This window comes from Xenopus laevis, chromosome 6L, assembly GCF_017654675.1.
Source record: "Xenopus laevis strain J_2021 chromosome 6L, Xenopus_laevis_v10.1, whole genome shotgun sequence".
NCBI classification, from domain to species: Eukaryota; Metazoa; Chordata; class Amphibia; order Anura; family Pipidae; genus Xenopus; species Xenopus laevis.
This window is the reverse complement of record NC_054381.1, coordinates 139,156,612-139,174,919: the sequence shown is the minus strand read 5'-3', so window position 1 is coordinate 139,174,919 and position 18,308 is coordinate 139,156,612. Positions and strand designations below refer to the sequence as shown.

Genomic DNA, 18,308 nt, shown 5'->3' with positions numbered 1-18,308 from the left:
TCTGCACTGAAATCCATTTCTCAAAAGAGCAAACTGCTGTTTTTTCTTCTCAATGTAACTGAATGTGTCTCAGTGGGACATGGCTGTTCTTAGATCCACCAGGCAGCTGTTATCTTGTGTCAGGGAGCTGCTATCTGGTTACCTTCCCATTGTTCTTTTGTTTGGCTGCTGGGGGGAAAAAGGGAGGGGGTGATATCACTCTAACTTGCAGTACAGCAGTAAAGAGTGATTGAAGTTTATCAGAGCACAAGTCACATGACTTGGAGCAGCTGGGAAATTGACAATATGTCTTGCCCCATGTCAGATTTCAAAATTGAATATAAAAAAATCTATTTGCTCTTTTGAGAAATGGATTTCAGTGCAGAATTCTGCTGGAGCAGCAATATTACCTGATTCATTTTGAAAAATTTTTTTTCCCATGATAGTATCCCTTTAACCTTGCAGTGAATAATTAGGAACAATTACTGTATTGATTGCAACTTTGCATTTTCTGTTCCAAACAGCTGTAAATTGCTTGTATGTGCATGTAAAACATTTATTGCACAGAATAACAAGTAGAACTGGTTTAACAATTTTAGTTTGTGACTGCTCCATGCATAAGTAGTCCTATGTATAGAGGCCATTCACAAGACCCTTGACAATCACACCCAATATGATGTACTGGGGTCAACTTACTGTTATGGGCTTTTACCAAACACAAAAGCAGACCATTAGCTTGTTATGCAGTAGTCAGCCATAAAAATGCACACACGCTATCATTTAAGGATGAAAATTAAGTGAATGGGAGACACTGGAGGTGGCTTCAGATGATTCAGAAAGCACCCTGTATGCAATGACCCAAAGTCGTACCATGGATTATTCGACTGGTACCTGTTTGCCATCTTTTAAAACTCACTCAACCTTAAAGATAGATGCCAAGAGACACTTCAGATCATTTAAGGTGGCCATACACGCACTGATATTATTGTACAAAACTTTTCGTACGATATTCGATGCATGTATGGTGGAAGACGAGCCGACAGATACTTGCAGAAGCTTTGGTTATGTTGGTTTCTCGATCTGCCCAAGCAAACACTGTGTTAGTGATAAATTGTTAGATACAGGTAGAATTATATTTTTTCTAACTGTATAGCCAACAATTCAGCTCTACACGTGTATTGAAAGAATGATTTTTCCTGGAATGTATCGTAATTGTTACATCTATGGCCACATTAAGTCATAGAAATCCACCATCCCCAGACAGCTTAAAGGAAAACTATACCCCCAAAATGAACACTTAAGCAACAGATAGTTCATATCATATTAAGTGGCATATTAAAGTATCTTACCAAACTGGAATATATATTTAAGTAAATCTTGCCCTTTTACATCTCATGCCTTGAGCCACCATTTTGTGATGGTCTGTGTGCTGTCTCAGAGATCACCTGACCAGAAATACTTCAATTTAACTGTAACAGGAAGAAGTGTGGAAGCAAAAGACACAACTCTGTCTGTTAATTGGCTCATGTGACCTAACATGTATGGTTTGTTGGTATGTTTGTGTGCACAGTGAATCCTACGATCCCAGGAGGCGGCCCTTATTTTTTAAAATGGCAATTTTCGATTTATGATTACCCAATGGCACATACTACTAGAAAAGTATATTATTATGAAAATGGTTTATTTACATGAAGCAGGATTTTACATATGAGCTGTTTTATGCAATATCTTTTTATAGAGACCTACATTGTTTGGGGGTATAGTTTTCCTTTAATAATCACATCGGCTCTGCACCTGAAATCAGACTTGCAATGCTCATAATATAAAAGTAATACAGCTGAAGGAAAACCAGACTAATGGTAATAAGACTTGACCACCTTGCACTTCATTTACAGTATAGAGCAAGAGAGGTTGTGCTGTCTGCACACGCAAAGCCATACAAGCTGGTGTGGGCATCCATAGGTCCTCCTGATGTTGCAAAGCTACACCACTCAGCATCCCAGTAAACAGTTAACTACAATTCCCAGCATTCCCTTTGTTCTTAAATAACTGAAAGCATCCCTCTCTAGTTCTACCCCTAGATCACAGCTTTAATTATACATATTTCTTCTCCACTGCGCTGTACATATAATTTCTACTGTACTCAGCCTATGATTTTTCAACCCTCTCTCTTCAAGGGCATTTGAACATCTAATTGGGCATAAAACTGAACTGCAGTAAAAACTTGCGATGCTCCAATTCACGTTATTCATTAAAACCAGAGGGTGGTTTCGAGAGGCCTTTGAAGTGATATTATTAAAGTGCATTGCAAAGCACATGCACGTGTTGTCAGAAAACACCCACAGCTCTTCATTATTTTCTGTACATCTGCCGCTGTGGCTCTTTATCAAAGGCTTTGCTCTGGTATAAGAAACATCTGGCCTTGGTGTCTAGCTCTGATTACATTATTAACTTTCTGTTTTCTGCTTCATTGTGATGCAGATTTCAACTGATAGAACATCTGTTATTACACTGCCTCTGTGTGTCACTATTGATTGGAGCTATTCTATGAGCAAAGCAGAAAAAAACAAAGAGGAAAGCAAAAGTGGGAGCTTCCAGGAGAGCTGCCAGGATATCAAATACAATCAGAGATACTGATGTCACAGAATAGTACCCTTTTTTTTTCCCCAAAACTTCTGCAATACTTAATCATGTTAGAGATTCAGATTTAATATACAGTAAGCATATATGCATTATAAAAATTCAGTGGTTTGTTTGTTCTGCCTCAGCCTGATCTTTCACCTCCTCCTCGGTCACAGGGGGAAAAAATATGTCCTTATACTAGGCCTGGACTGGCAATCTATGTGGGCTGGTGGGAAGGCTTGGGACTCTATATCTGCTTATTGGGTGACAAAATATGCAGGTATTTTCCTGATTTTGCCAAAAAAAAAATGGAGCAACAAGCTGGGTTTGGACTTGGCCAATAATCTGATCAAACAAGGATCATTTGCAGATCTGTCTGGATAGGACCACATTCATGGCCTGACATGGTCATTGCTCAACAGGAATTTACAGCCCAACTAGATACAGACTGAAGTTGCCATCATTCTGGTGACCAATAAAATGCCAATTTAGCAGGCAATATTGTCCCAAGTATGGCAGACCTAAAGGTGGTCATACAAGGGTCAATAAAAGCTGCAGACAGACTGAGTCAGCAGCTTATTTGCCCCACCTCAAGGTGGGCATATCGGGGAAACAATCTGCCTGTTTGATGAGGTCGCCAAATGAGCGGATCCTCTATGGCCAGCTTTAGACAAAGACTTCCAGTATCGTAGTGAATGTAAATGAAACTTTACATAATGGGTAACGATCTTGTGAGAAAGGTTCTCAGATACCATGGGGTTATCTAGACTCCAGACTATAACTGGATATACATAGGCAGATTTAAGCTGCCAACTAAGCCCCCTCTAAAGGTGGCCATACACGGGCCGATAAAAGCTGCCGACAGACAGTCGGGCCCCTCCGACGGGCTTCACCGATCGAGATCTGGCCGAAAGTTGGCCAGATCTAGATTGTATGGGACTAAAAATCAGTTCTGATCTGTTAGTTGATGCGGTCCCGCGATCTGACCGCCCGTAAAGCCACCGTTAGGATCCAATCCGACCTCAAGGTGGGCATATCAGGGAGAGATACACTCGTTTGGCGACATCGCCAAGCGAGCAGATCTCTCCGTGTATGGCCACCTTAAGTTAGGCTTATCTGACCATGTATGGGCCCTTTCAGAAAGCCTATCCAGTAGCTATCATGATGGTTGTATGGCCGCCTTGTGATTGCAAGTTGGAGGGGAATTGCTATTCTATTGTCCAGCAGTCATCAGAAATTTTTATTCCCAGGGAAACAAGGACACAATTTGCAGAGCGGCACCTTATTGGAGACAGCACCTGCATATTACATTAACCTGCTGTTTAATAGGCCAGCAGCACCAAGAGATGCTCAAGATTCTCAAGTTTAAAAAAATTTAGTGGAAAACTGGCGACAGCATGGGACCCAAAGCTCTTTCAGCTCTTGTCCAACCCACAAAAGAGCTCATTCTTTGGTTTAGTTTCAATGGCTTGTACTTATTCAACGTTACCAATCCTAATAAAATTAACATGATATTAATGGCCTGTGATTGGAAACAAGGGGCCACACCATTTGTCTTTGCTTTATACCTCCATTTAGGTGAAAAGTGGAATGGAGATAATAGGGCCCCTGTACTGCGCAACCTTCTTAATCCAAAATCACTTATTGCGGGGGGGGGGGGGGTTGGGAATGAAAATGTTGCCATGTTCTGTGACATTCCACTGTGTAATAAAACAGGCTGCTAGCCTGGCACTGAAAAGTCAGTTTGCTTGTGAAATAGCCAACAGGAAGGAAGGATATCATTATCTCAATGCTTAGATTGGGTTAGAGAATTTTCTTGTGCACGTCATTACTGATAGTTTCCTGCTGGTAGAAACAGTTACATACATAGTCATTAGACAAACACAATCAGTAGGAAATGCACAAGCTACGTCTGTCTGTCTCTAAAGGGGTAATGCACCTTAACATAACTCATTGTTCTCAAGTAATATTCTATAAATAGACTTTTTTCCCCATCTGCTTGGTTTTTTTTACAATATCCGGTATCTGTTTCTTTACAGGAATTGTTACTGGTTGCAACAAAGCATTTGGAGGGATTGGGGCACAGGGTGAACAATTAGTCAAAACTTAAATTTGCATAAAAATGGGTCTTGGTATATAGATACCATTTACATTTTTAGTGAACTCAAAACTAACTGGGTTTGCTTACCCACCCAATATACTAACATATGTCCAAATACTTATGTATGAAGCCCTACTTTTGACAGTTGTGGTCCTCACAGACCATGTTCTGCCCTACATATCTGTATCTGTTTAATACACCAGTTAACAAATTTCTCAGCACCATCTCCAGCCTATACTAAATATGCTCCCTGACTGGAAGATTTGTCAGCAACTTAAGGCTCCCATACACGAGCAGATATAAGTTGCCAACATATTAAGTCGGCAGCTTATTGGGCAGTGTATGGGGCAGTGTATGGGGCCCTCAGATGGGCTTCACCGATCGATAACTGGCAGAAAGTTTAAAAATCCCGTCGGATCAAGGACCACATTGGTACGTTGATGCTCCCCTTGATCCACCCGCTAGTATTTTTCTCGTTGTTAGGGCCCAATGATCAGATCAGCCCGATATCGTCCACCTGAAAAAGTGGGCATATCGGGGAGAGATCGCCAAACGAGTGGATCTCCCTATGCATGGCCAGCTTTACTTATCAGAGTTGCAGGGGGGAGGAGGACATAATCAATTTATTTTTTGACCCTAAGGCTAATGGCACACTCAGATGATTCTCGGCCTACAGAAAAACAGAGGCAGAAGATCAGCCCTTTGCTGGCATTAGCCTTCTTCCTCGTCTACACCCGGAACCACTGTGTTGGTGAATTTTGGTGTGGAAACAAGTGACAAAATTTGGGCCTGAATCTTGGAGTGTTTTTCTGCAGGCCTAGTAACAGCCCCATGTGGCCCTGGTCACACAGATTGCTGGCTGGACTTGCATTATCTAGGCAGACAGAGAGAAGCAGATTCACTATCTTCTGCAGCTCCTTATATCTACACTAACACGCACATTTCTGCTTGCATGTAGGTTCACAGAGCTCGGCATGAAAATACATGCATTCACGTTTCAGGAGTTTTCAAACCTGCCCAATTGATATCCGGCTGATTTTTGAGATTTGTGAAGAGGCCACCAAGGCCCGGGCCTAGGGTAGCATGATTTTAGGGTGTGGCATGCTGCCCAACACCCTCATTGGTCCAGAAACACTGGGGAGGTGCAGGAGACATGATGTTTTTAAAAATTTCCTCTACGCCAATCCCCATTGCTCTGGTCCCAATGATGAAAATGTGATTGAATAAAAAGAAGGGGACAGGGCGATGAATGATAGTGGGCTTAGGGGCGCCTGCTATGTAAATCCGGCCCTGCTAGCTGGCAGCCTTTATCAGCCTGAGTACGGACACCTTTAGTCTTTATTATTTAGTTAAATTATAGAATTGCAGCCGTCTCTTGGTTTGTGCCCTTGTCTGTTTAAAAGAGGCAACAAACAAGCCTGGTTTTCTTCTCTGAATTCCTGTACAAAAACGTGGTAAAAAAGGGTGATTTCATATGCCTATTAAAGCGTTAAACAGCAAAACAAAACGGAAATTGTTGGCATCAAACATTTTTAATATTTTTCAACCATCAGAGATCTGCTATATAGAATTTCAGTGCTACACATATGCATTATTGTAGTCTAATAAAGCACTTTACAGAAACTCTTTAAAGCTTTTTGGGAGACCCCTGTTTTATCCATGAATCAGCGCACAAGTGATAAAAGGATATTACATTTTACACTTACCCTTCGCCAAGCTTTTCTAAGACATCAAAGACCTCTTCTGGCTGTTTAGTCAAGCTGTCTTCACTCAGCTTTTTAAGCTTGCTAATAAAAGAGAAGAAATGCAAAGACATAAGGTCAACATATCTCAAATGATGAAGGAATCTAGACTGAGCACAAGCTTACTACACGGTGGAACAAAAGATCAAACTATGTATACACAACCCAGCAAGGTAATCTAAGGTGTCAGACATCACTGTATTCACATGGACAGCTACATGATCATTAGTGCCATTGATTAGGTTGTTATACATGGACCTGTGAACTCAAAAGCATCCATCTAAAATAAAATAAATTGTTTAACAAGATCTTGGATGAGAACGTGGTCCCCATGCTTATTATGATAGATCTACATTATCCCCTTGAATACAATAATACCTTCCTAGAACAGAGCTGCAGAATTTGGAGCCAATTTTTGGGTCACATAGCCGATTTGCAGACTAAAATGAGTTGTAAATCAAAAACAAAACAAAAATAAATTGTTAATGTTTTCCTAATGAAAAAAAATGAAATTCTAGAAACTTTCATTACTTTTATGTTTACATCCCTATTAATCTGGGTCTCCTGAGAAAAGGGCTATGAACCCCTGCTTTAAAATATCACACAGCAGTGTCCTTAGGAGCATCAGTTTTCAAAAGGTTAGCTAAAAGTGCATGGGAAATTAAATATGTAATAAAATGTACATTAATTTACGCATAAATTATTAAGGGGCCAATAACTTGGGTTGGGTAGATTGTCACAAGAGGTACACATCTCTTTCCAGCAACCAATTAGCACGCAAAAAAACAAGCACTGGGTCGCCATCTAACAGCATGTCCCCCCAGCATGATGATGATCCTCATGTTTTCACGGCTAAGCATCTGGGAGTTGTATCACAGCATCTGGAAGACTGTGAGCCTGAGCTAAAGTAAATGATATATTCAATTTAATACAAGTTGATCTTCCTCCCATTTCCTGCGACGTCTCCCTTATATGCAGACATTCTTCTGTTTATAGTTGTATCCTAGCATCAAGCAAATTTCTCATGTCTCCCATTATTTCCTCTTCATCTCTCCCCCACATGCAAAGGTTTATGCACAGACAGACGGAAGCATCAGTCTGGTAGCCTTGGCTCAGTAAGTCAAAATACTGACATAATGCATACAGGTATAAACAATTGTGATCATGTACAGTAAATAGATTTATATATTGGTATTTGTCCCTTTCATGCCAGAGTATCCCAAAAATATATGCAGGTATGGGACCTGTCAATGAGAATGCTCAGGGACCTGAGACTTTCCAGATAAAAGGTCTTTCCATTATTTGGATCTCCATACTTTAAAGGAGAAGGAAAGTCTTTTTTCCTTGGGGGGTGCCAAAAAAGTTAGGCACCCCCAACTTTAACGAAAAAGCTGGTTATTTCATTCTACTGTGGATGCGCATGTCCTGGGAAATTTGAATACTGAATAAGTGAAGATCAGTCCGTGGTGCTCACCGGAAGAACCCCAGGTCGGTGCAGTATTCTGCTGATAGGAGCACCGGCCTGTGATTTTAGGTAAGTAAATAGAACCACTTGGGGGTGCCTAACTTTTGGCACTCCCCAAGGTAAAATTACTTTCCTTCTCTTTTAAGGCTGATAAACATCCTTGAATAAACCCAGTAGGATTGTTTCCCCCACAAATATTAGTTGGAATCAATTATAAAGGTACTGCTTAGTTATTACAGAGAAAAAATAAATATATTTTAAATTTGTAATTATTGGATTAAAATAGAGCCTATGGGAGATGATCTTCCTGCAATTCAGAGATCTCTGGAAAACAGGTTCCCGGATAGCGGATCTTAGACATGACTGATGAAGTCATTAGTCTCAGTAGAGAGATCATGCTGTATGGCCATCCAATATCTAAACAGGTAACATCAGGCCTACTTGGATATCTTGTGTATAATAGTCAAGTCTGCCTATGGTATGGTATCTGTTATTCGGAAACCAGTTATCTAGAAGGTTCCAAATTACGAAAATGCCGTCTCCCATAGAATCCATTTTATCAGTAATAATAAAACAATGCCTTGTACTTGATCCAAACTAAGATAGAATTAATCCTTATTGGAAGCAATTCCATCGTATTGGGTTATTTTATGTTTCCATGATTTTTAGGTATAAAGATCCAAATTATAGAAAGATCCATTATACAGAAAACCCCAGGTGCCAAACATTCTGGATAACAGGTCCCATACCTGTACTACGCGTAAGGTTTTACGTGCAGGATGAGTTCAGTGCAATGTTTTCCTGCATTGATAACACTATATCCATCTTGGACATCAACTCTGATAAACAATCCTAATGGCACATATAAGGACTAACAAGGTCTGCACACCCAATAAACACTTTTATAAACTGATAAACTTTTAATGAAAATAAGCATAAAGTTTATTTCAATTAGACCTATAGCATAATGGGTTAGAAGCAAATATTCACTTTTATCCCAACTGTAGCAGTAGTCTGTGGTTGCCATACAATCTGAAGGTAGCAAAAAAAGCAAATGTGGCTTATAAACACATATTGTTTTCCCTTTGAATATCTCCATTAATTTTATGAGATTGGCCATGTTTCCAACATGTGGCTTGAGCCTTGCCAGCATGAATCCACAGGAACACTGTAAGGGATATGCCACTTATTGGGCAATGAACAGAAGTCTGCGATAAATACAAAATTGATTATTTTTATGGGGCGGTGGGAACCTCTTCTTATTGGCTTCTGTGTTTTTCAGGCAGTAGCCATTGATGAGAGAGGTGTGTACAGTTATGTATTAGAATTTACACATCATAACAATGATCCAGCAGCAAAAGAGATTGTCTATTTTTTCTGTGTGTAAGATTGTATAGCACAGCATATCCATGTAGCACTTTATAAATAAAGTTATCCATACATCCACGCAATTGAAGCTTCCGCTGATAGTAAAGAATATGGAGATAAATTACATGAGTGTCTCCTTGAGTTGGAAATCTGGATTCTATTGCTGGGAACAATTCACATAAAATAAGCCTTAATACCTCACAGACTGAAAGGATAGGGACAGCTCCAAGCATGCAGCAGTATGCTCCTTTCCATGGGCATCTACCCAAACAACCAACCAGATTTTCCGGATAAGGGATAATTCATAGTTTGGATCTCCATACTGAACGTCTACTAGAAAATCATTTAAACATGAAATAAATAGGCTGGTTTTGCCTCCAATAAGGATTCGTTATATCTTAGTTGGAATCAACTACAAGGTTCTGTTTAATTATTACATAAAAAAAGGAAATCATTTTTAAAAATGTAAATTATTTGATTAAAATGGGAGTCTATGGGAGATGGTCTTTCCGTAATTTGGAGTTTTCTGCATAACAGGTATTGATACCATACCCGTATATTTTTATTTTGTAGCTACGTAAGGGCATTTAAAATTAGTAATAAAGCTCATTTTCCTGTGCACTTTAATGGGGATTCTGATAAAATAACCAGATGAACCATGACTATGGTGTCATGACATACTGGTCAAAGAGATATTGTTTTGTAACAGTCTCACACAATCTCCAACCTACGTCTTTGTAATGCTATTCCGACATGGAGTCAGGTGATCCCTTATTCAGCTAGGGAACAGACTGGTAAACTGATACCTTATTCTTCTAGTGGGCCGACAGGTAAACTGGAAACGAGATAAAAAGCAACACCACAAAGGGCTAGAAAAATTCTGCTAAATAATAATGTGCTAATTAGTGTGGGTGGACATGTCTGTGTTTGTTCTTTGGAACTCTGTACAGTACCAAAATATCACTTCTGTAGTGTAAACACATCATCCTTGTAAATTTGCCCTCTACACATTTTAGCTACTTTAGCTAGAGTTGGAGCAATCTTGCAAGAGGCACCAGAAGATAAAATGTTAATGAACAAAAATAGGGACAATTATAAAATACAAACATATGATCAGAGCATCTACATCGGAAGTACATTTAAAGGGGGCCCTTTACCCAAAAAAAAAAAAAAAAAAAAAAGTATTCATAATACTATTTTATCACATCAGTCAAGCAAAATGAACTTAAATTACACTATACAAATTATTTGAATACTTGTTTCCTTCAGTCTAGGAACTCCTAATTATAGCAAGTAGGTGTCAGGGTCCTCACCCGAAGCAGCAGCGCCGGCAGGCACGACTCTCCCTTCCAGCGACGCATCCAAGATAGCGGAGCCCAGGATCCCCTCGTGGGCACAGAGACGCCGGCGTGATGACGTCACTGGCGCCAAATTCAAAATAAAGGGACACCAGAGACGCCGGTTCAATGCCCGATGATAGGTCTTATTTTCCTACCTGGGTGTTATTATTACTGCTAATTCCGTGAAGTTGACCCTGCCTGGACTTTCGGCACTGTTTGTATGCTGCCTGCCGTTTTGATCTCTGCTTGGACTTCTGATTGTGCCATCCTCTTGAACCCTTGTCTGTACTTCGATTTTGGATTTTGCCCCAGTAGGCAGGAGCCATTTTGTGGACACTGTTATTAAGGCAAGCCTTGCATTATCTCATCTTGTTTGTGCACCAGAATAGGGGACCAGATGTCAATCCCCATGCCCTGGTTACACTATTAAATGGTGAAGAGAACAGCAATTTCTAGGAAGTGCTGAATGGAAAGTTAAAGTAATTGCCTGCCCCGCCTCTATGCCCAGGGCATAGAGGCGGGGCAGACAATATTTGATGACAGCTAAGATGTTTAAATGAGCTTACAATGGCTATGAAAGCTTTAATAAAAAATTTTAATTGGATTTCATGTCCTTTGAAAATGACTTATTATACAGCTTTTTGTGTCTGGGTGACAGGTCCACTTCAAGGCTATATTTCAGACATACGTTTCGTGATACTGCCTTGGGGGGCAAGAACCTAATTGGGTTATGTAATAAAAGGTACAAAGTTTGCTCAGAAGCAGTAACTCCTAGAAACCAAACAGCAAATAGAATTTACTGGTCACCTGTTAAAAAGCAAATAGTTAATTGGTTGCTATGGGTTACTGCTACGGGACTAAATTTGTGCCTTTTATTACATATGGGGCATTATATGTAATTTTCATGTTGGAGTACACTAAGGGGGTTATATACTAAACTAGAATGGCAAAAACATTCCGAATTTTTAGTGTGGGTAAAAAAAAAACGAATTTTTTTGGATTAATTATACCCCGAGGATGGAAAAAGTCAGAATCCGAAAATCCAGCATCTTAGACCTGCTGAGGTTGCATATAAGTCAATGGGAGAAATCCCAAAGATATTTTCTTCAATGGTTTTTTATTTGAATTTTAACATATTGACAGGGATAAGTAGTTATAACATGTATGTAAAGGCATGAAATATTTGCATAGTGAAAAGGAATGGGGAGAGGGAGAGAATGACGTTATGATTGGGGACTGATTAAGGAAAAAAGAAACCCAAAGATATTTTGATCTGCGCTCGGTTTCGTGAAATATTCCTAAGATTTTGTAGTTTTCAGCCAAAAATCTGAAAAAAATCAGAGTTTTCAGGTGGAAAATTCGAAAAATTTGCACAATTTGTATTTTCACAATTTTTTGGGGTTTTTTTCCAGCAAACAAAATTTTCTAAAAAATGTATTTATAAATAAGGCAAAAAAAACTCGTGCAAGATTTGGTCAGAGTTTTTTTCGGAAAATATTGAGATAAATTCAGACTTTCCAGGATTTGCTTATTTGGCTCCAGGGACAATGATCAGATCATAATGAGGTCCTAACGAGACTATCAAAAGAGGACTGCATCAATGTGGCCCCCTGATTTTCCAACTTGCCCTATATTGGCTGGGGTTGCCATCAAAGGGAAGCCATACACTGGTCAATAAGCTGCAGACTCTGGAGTGGCAGATAGAGCTTTTATCAGCCTATGTATGAACATATTTAGGAAATACATGAGATAATGTTTAGAAAGATAATTGGCAGAAGAACTAGGGTTACCATCTCCAAAAAAATATCAAATTGGAAAAATCTGTAGAAATAATAATTGCAATATAAAACTTAGGCAAAAGAACTTGCCTTATATGGGACAATGCAGGTAACAAAAACATAAGTGTACAGTATAATGCTTCAGGAGGATTATAGTATATGGATTTGTACCTTTGCGAAGCCTAAATGTCACCTTGCAATTTTACCTACAGAAAATTTAAAGCTGAACTTTTTAAGCGAAGGCAGTTTGTGCTCAACACGAGGACTTCTATGAAGCCTGCAGAAATGGTAAGAATTGGGAAACTTGACTCCTTGGCTAAGATTAGATTCCGAAGCCCCAAAAACATCCTTTTCTAACACCACTGTTGTGAGCATTAGGACTTTAAAATAGTTAATTTTACTGTTCCAAACTACCCGATAAAGCACTTATGTTCATGACAGGCAGGGACCAAAATAAAGTACATAAAGTGCATCTATTTGTAACTGGTATTATATGTATAGTGCAATGAGTGTGAGAATACCAATCGGATGCAGTACAGGTATGAGACCTGTTATTGAGAATGCTCAGGACCTAGGGTATTCCAGATAATGGATCTTTCTGCAATTTGGATCTTAATACATTAAGTCTACCACAAATCATGTAAACATTATATAAAACCAATAAGCTGGCTTTGCTTGAAGTAAGAATTGATTATATCTTAGTTGGGATCAAGTACAATGTACTGTTTTTTATTATAGAGAAAAAGGAAATCATTTTGAAAGATTTGATTATTTGGATAAAATTAAGTCTATGGGAGAAGGCCATAATGTAATTCTGAGCTTTCTGGATAACGGGTATCCGGATAACAGATCCCATACTTGTATAACATTGTACTTTATTCATTAAAAAAAGTAACTGCCCCATGTTGCAGAACATTCCATCAGCGTTGTCTGAAACAGGTTTAAAAAAAAAATTAGTTCTAGCATCACTTTCCAATGGATTTGCAAACTTTTAGTCTTTTTAACCATCGGAACAGGGACATGATCTGTTTTATCCAGCAGATAAGGAACGGATAACTTAAAAAAAGCACTGTAAGGTTATGCCAGCCTGTGTGCAGACACACAGATTGGATTTCAGCACAGAAACAAATAGGGATGCACTGAATCCTCTTTTTGAGATACGGCCAAAAACCCGAAAACTTTGTGAAAGATTCGGCTGAATACCGAACAGAACTTGAATTCTACTTTGCAAATGCAAATTAAGGGCAGGAAAGGAAAACTGTTCTAAATTGATACATTTAGTTAATACAGTTCTTATCTTTGTCCCTACCTGAGTTTCATTAGAGGCGGCTGTTAGAATTGATACAATAGTTGCTAATATTCCAGAGATGCTGCTGAGAAATGTATCAACTAAGTGTTGCAAATTTGTAACAGTTTAGAGTCTGCACCTGAAAGAGAAAGAGAGAAAGAGAAAGAGAAATAGAGAAAGAGAAAGAGAAAGAGAGAAAGAGAAAGAGAGAGAGAGAGAACCACAATCACGTTGTCCCAATTAACATCACACCTGCCCGATGGATATCTAGCAAATTTTCACTTGTTCCTTTTCTGCAATAGAAGATTTTTAACAGTACATCCCACAAGCAGTCAACAGACTGGCAGAAAGGGAGCCCAGACAGCTTACTAGATACACTTTAAACTACTAACACGGCTAAAATAATGTAAAATAAATAAAAATGCATTTGATACATGTCTTTATAAATTTGGACAACCAATAGGATTATAAAGTAGCAGCACAATAAATGATAGTATGCCTTCAACACAGTCCACTTCTTTGACTGAAATGACTAACAAACTTAATTGAAGTTGAATTGATTAAGTTTGGTTTCTAAACACAAGTAAACTAAATGTGTTTCCCTTCTCTTCCTGGAAATGTTATTTTGAGCAGCGTTTAAAAGAATGTGTGAAAACGTATACAGTGTGAAGGGCGGGCCAAAAATGTACTAAATTATAGATCATTGTTTTGAGAAAGTTCACTGCACATTGTAACTATTGACAGCGTGCTGCTATTATGTGTATTTTTAACATACAAGTGCTTGTACACCCAACATTTTGCTGCAACACTGGTCTTAATACCTGAGTACAAGCCCCATATTAGGGATTTCATATGCCCCTTTGTAGTCTAACATTTACACACTGCCCACACTAAACTCAATACAGATCTATGCTATAGTTTCAATCTTCTAAGAAAAAATTAAGTGTTCAGCCCTGTTCTCACCACAACTAAACTTCCAGTTGGAAGTTTGAGAAATATCTGACTCATCATTTATGCCTGCTAATGTCACCGTAACTAACCCCTCTCCACTGATTTACGCTTCCATGGGGTGCTAAACCAACAACAAAAATAAACAAATTCAAACATACATAAATGTATGCTTTCTATGGCTGTGCAAGTTTTGTTAGAAGTGTCTAAGCTAACTTATCTTCATGTCACAGAACTTTTAAGTAATTAGCACATGTCCTTTCACCCATTCTCATATAGATGAGGGTGTCTGAGCTTTAGAGATGATATATATTTACAGTTAGATCCATAAATATTAGGGCAGAGACAACTTTTTCTAATTCTGGTTCTGTACATTACCACAATGAATTTTAAATGAAACAACTCAGAAGCAGTTGAACTGCAGACTTTCAACTTTAATTCAGTGAGTTGAACAAAAAGATTGCATAAAAATGTGAGGAAGTAAAGCCTTTTTTTAAAACAATCACTTCATTTCAGGTTCTCAAAAGTAATAGGACAAATTAAAAAACTGAAAATAAAATGTTAATTTCTAATACTTGTTTGAAAACCCTTGTCTTGAACATCACCAGATTCTGCGTTTCCTCCTTTTTTATGCTCTGCCAGGCCTTTACTGCAGCGGCTTTCCGTTGCTGTTTGTGGGCCTTTATGTGCGAAGTTTAGTCTTCAACAAGTAAAATAGTACCTAACTGTATATTTCCATCGGTGCTTAATTATGGTGTGGTTTAGAAAGAAGAATGAAACATAGAATATGGCTGAGTAGGGTCCTAGGGTATATTATAAGTTTTATTTAGAGCCAAGACTAGTTCCAAGTAGGGCCCAATGTGAGGACTTTTTAGGGACAGCATTATGATTCTATTGTTTAAAGCACATCACAGGTAATATTTCGGACTATTTCCCTTTGATGAACAAAAGCTGGTCAGGCACCCCTAAACTCATAATATGGTTACACAAGATGGACCTAATCGTCACCGCTTATATAGTTGTAATGAATTCAGAGGAGCAAACCAACACACATTAATGTTCCACAATTCTCCTTCAGGTTGAGCCCACAAGACTGGCCTTATATATGGGGTGTTTATAAATCCTGAGTCATTAGAGATATAATAGGAACATAAATAACCGGTCCATTTCCAGCCAGGGCTAATAAAGTGCAAGCAATTTTGGATACCTGAAGTCGAATACAATAAGTTACAGAGCTCTATTTTAAAGATTATAGTCATATATAAGCCCAATGTGTAGTTGTTTCACTAGTGTGAAGTCCGGTTGACTAAAAGTTCTGCTGTGGGGGGGAGCACAGACCAGGCAAGATTACTTGCAATAGGCAACATTTCAACCCTAGTTAGGGTCTTTATCAAGACGTAGAAACGTTGGATACACAAGTGATGTTGTAAATAAAACACTTTATCGAAAAGAATTGGAGTGCTGGTCCATCTTGAACAATACATGCAACACTTGACCAAGCACCCGCTAACGAACTGAGGAGTAAGAGTGCGGGTAACTCCAGAAGTTATATATATATATATATATATCACATAATCAAATTTACACACACTATGGTCAGTTTCCCAAGAAGTCAATTAACCTGCCTAAATATTTTTGGAATACAATACTCCAGTACTTGGAGGAAAAGCCATGCAGACATGGGGAGAACATACAAACTCCTCAAATCCCAGAGCTGGAAGAATAAAGTGCCAAGTACTGTGAGCCACCTGCCCTTTATAGACAACTTACACCCAGGATAAGTGTCCTTAGGGATGCTGGCTCCACTGGACAGCAAATGGAATGGCAGGCGGTCAGGTTTGTATTAAAAACAGGATTATAAATCCATAGCTCAGTGGGATATTTAAGGGCCTTTACAACAAAAGCTGTAATGCTTTATGTAAAATCTGCTCTGGCTATTTTGTGGCCCTGGGGGCAGCACTGACATCACGTGATCATGGGGAGAGCATAAGGGAAAGGGATACAAGTGACTGAGGGGCAGAAATGAAGTGGAGGGCAGCGCTGCCTGATGCCCTGTAACGTGAGCTCAGGTGAAACACATCAATGACGAGCTTTGGGACTTCCAGTTGTCCACAACTACAATACCCATAACCCCCAGCAATACAGCAAAACACTTATAGAAAACACAAGGCTATTCGTGTAACAGAATTATACATATATAGCAGAATATATAGCCATATCTCATATTCACCGATACGTTCGGACCTCAGTGACCCCCAGGCCTTGCATGAGCCCTGACACCATATCCCGTTAAGTGAAACCCACGGAGCCACCGTAGGGCATTTACCTCTTAGGCGCAGGCTGCTCCATGGCTGACAGCTTCCAATTACCCTAAAGACACCGAGAAGAAGGAAACGAAACAGAGCGAAGACAGCACTAACTCCGTACAACTTCCATCTTCCTTCCCCTCCTACAGCTGCTGCCTCACAGCTCAACCTAACCCGCTCTCTTTCTCCTTCCCGCCCCCAACCAATGCCGACAGTACTTCATTGGGTAACTTCATCCCATACGTGCGCTCCTATTGGCTGATTCGCCCGCCAGTCACCTTGACTCTAAGTAGCATGGTCATTTAGTCTGTGTGTGTATCCTCACTCAAGTGCTTGGCCAGCCCCTCCCCAAAAACATTAAAAGACAGCAGGAAGTGAAGCCTGACAAAAGTGCATGCTGGGTACGAGGCTAAAGCTGTTCTTAGAGTCCCGCCTACTTGCGGAAGTGGAAACGCCGGGTTGGTAACTAAGTGATAGTGATGCACCTGCCGTCCTTTGAGACACAGTGACAGAGCTGCGACCTGCCAAGCCCTGTAATTGTTTTCCCTACGGATATAAATATCGCAAATATGCTGGAAGTGTTTGATGGATATACAGTAGTCATAAATATGGATGGTAGTAAACTTACTCTTGAAAACTAAATAGCAAATCGGTGTTCTGAATTTAATTAGTAAGTACAGTGCTACGCAATATGTTGGCGCTATATAAATACATGTTAATAATAATAAGTAAGCGTGTTGCATCCTCGCTGTGACTCTACCCATTCCTCTAATTCAGCTTAAACGGGTCATCTTTAAGTTAATGTTTAGTATGTTATAGAATGGGCAATTCTAAGCAAATTTTAATTGATTTGTTTTTTTTATACTTTTTGACTTGTTTGTCTTTTTCAGACTCTTTACAGCTTTCCAATGGGGGGGTCACTGACCCCATCCAGAAACAGATGCTCTGTAAGGCCACACATTTATAGTTATTGCTACTTTTTATTATTCCTCTTTCTGTTCAGGCCCTCGTCTATTAATATTATAGTCTCTTATTTATATCGATGCCTGTGTTATTGAGTTATTTAGATTTTTATTCAGCAGCTGTCCAGTTTGCGATTTCAGCAATCTGGTTGCTAGGGTACAAATTACCCTAGCAACCACATTGCTGAAATCGCAAACTAGAGAGCTGCTGAATAAAAAGCTAAATAACTCAAAAACCATAAATAATAAAAAATGAAAACCAAATGCAAATTGTCTCAGAATATCACTCTCCGTATCATAATAAAAGTTAACTCAAAGGCCAACAACGCTTTTAAGTTATTCTCTTACAGCAAGTGGGACATTTATGTGACAGGTTGATGACAACTGTAAGAGAGAATTTCCATTCTGC

General features: G+C 39.2%; 1 protein-coding gene across 2 annotated transcripts in view; it reads right to left on the bottom strand.

Annotated features, from left to right (window-relative positions):
* Positions 1-17,270, bottom strand: part of LOC108719348 (serine/threonine-protein kinase 3-like) — a 138,309-nt gene extending 121,039 nt beyond the window's left edge. The window contains exons 1-2 of one of the 2 annotated variants that reach the window (XM_018268153.2): positions 16,958-17,270; positions 6,409-6,489 (exon numbers count right to left, since the gene is read on the bottom strand). In XM_018268153.2, the coding sequence (XP_018123642.1) occupies positions 6,409-6,489; positions 16,958-16,980 (104 nt within the window). In that variant the 5' untranslated portion in view covers positions 16,981-17,270. The remainder of the gene's footprint in view (positions 1-6,408; positions 6,490-16,957) is intronic. The other variant, XM_018268152.2, reaches the window with a different exon arrangement.
* Positions 17,271-18,308: the final 1,038 nt, after the last annotated feature.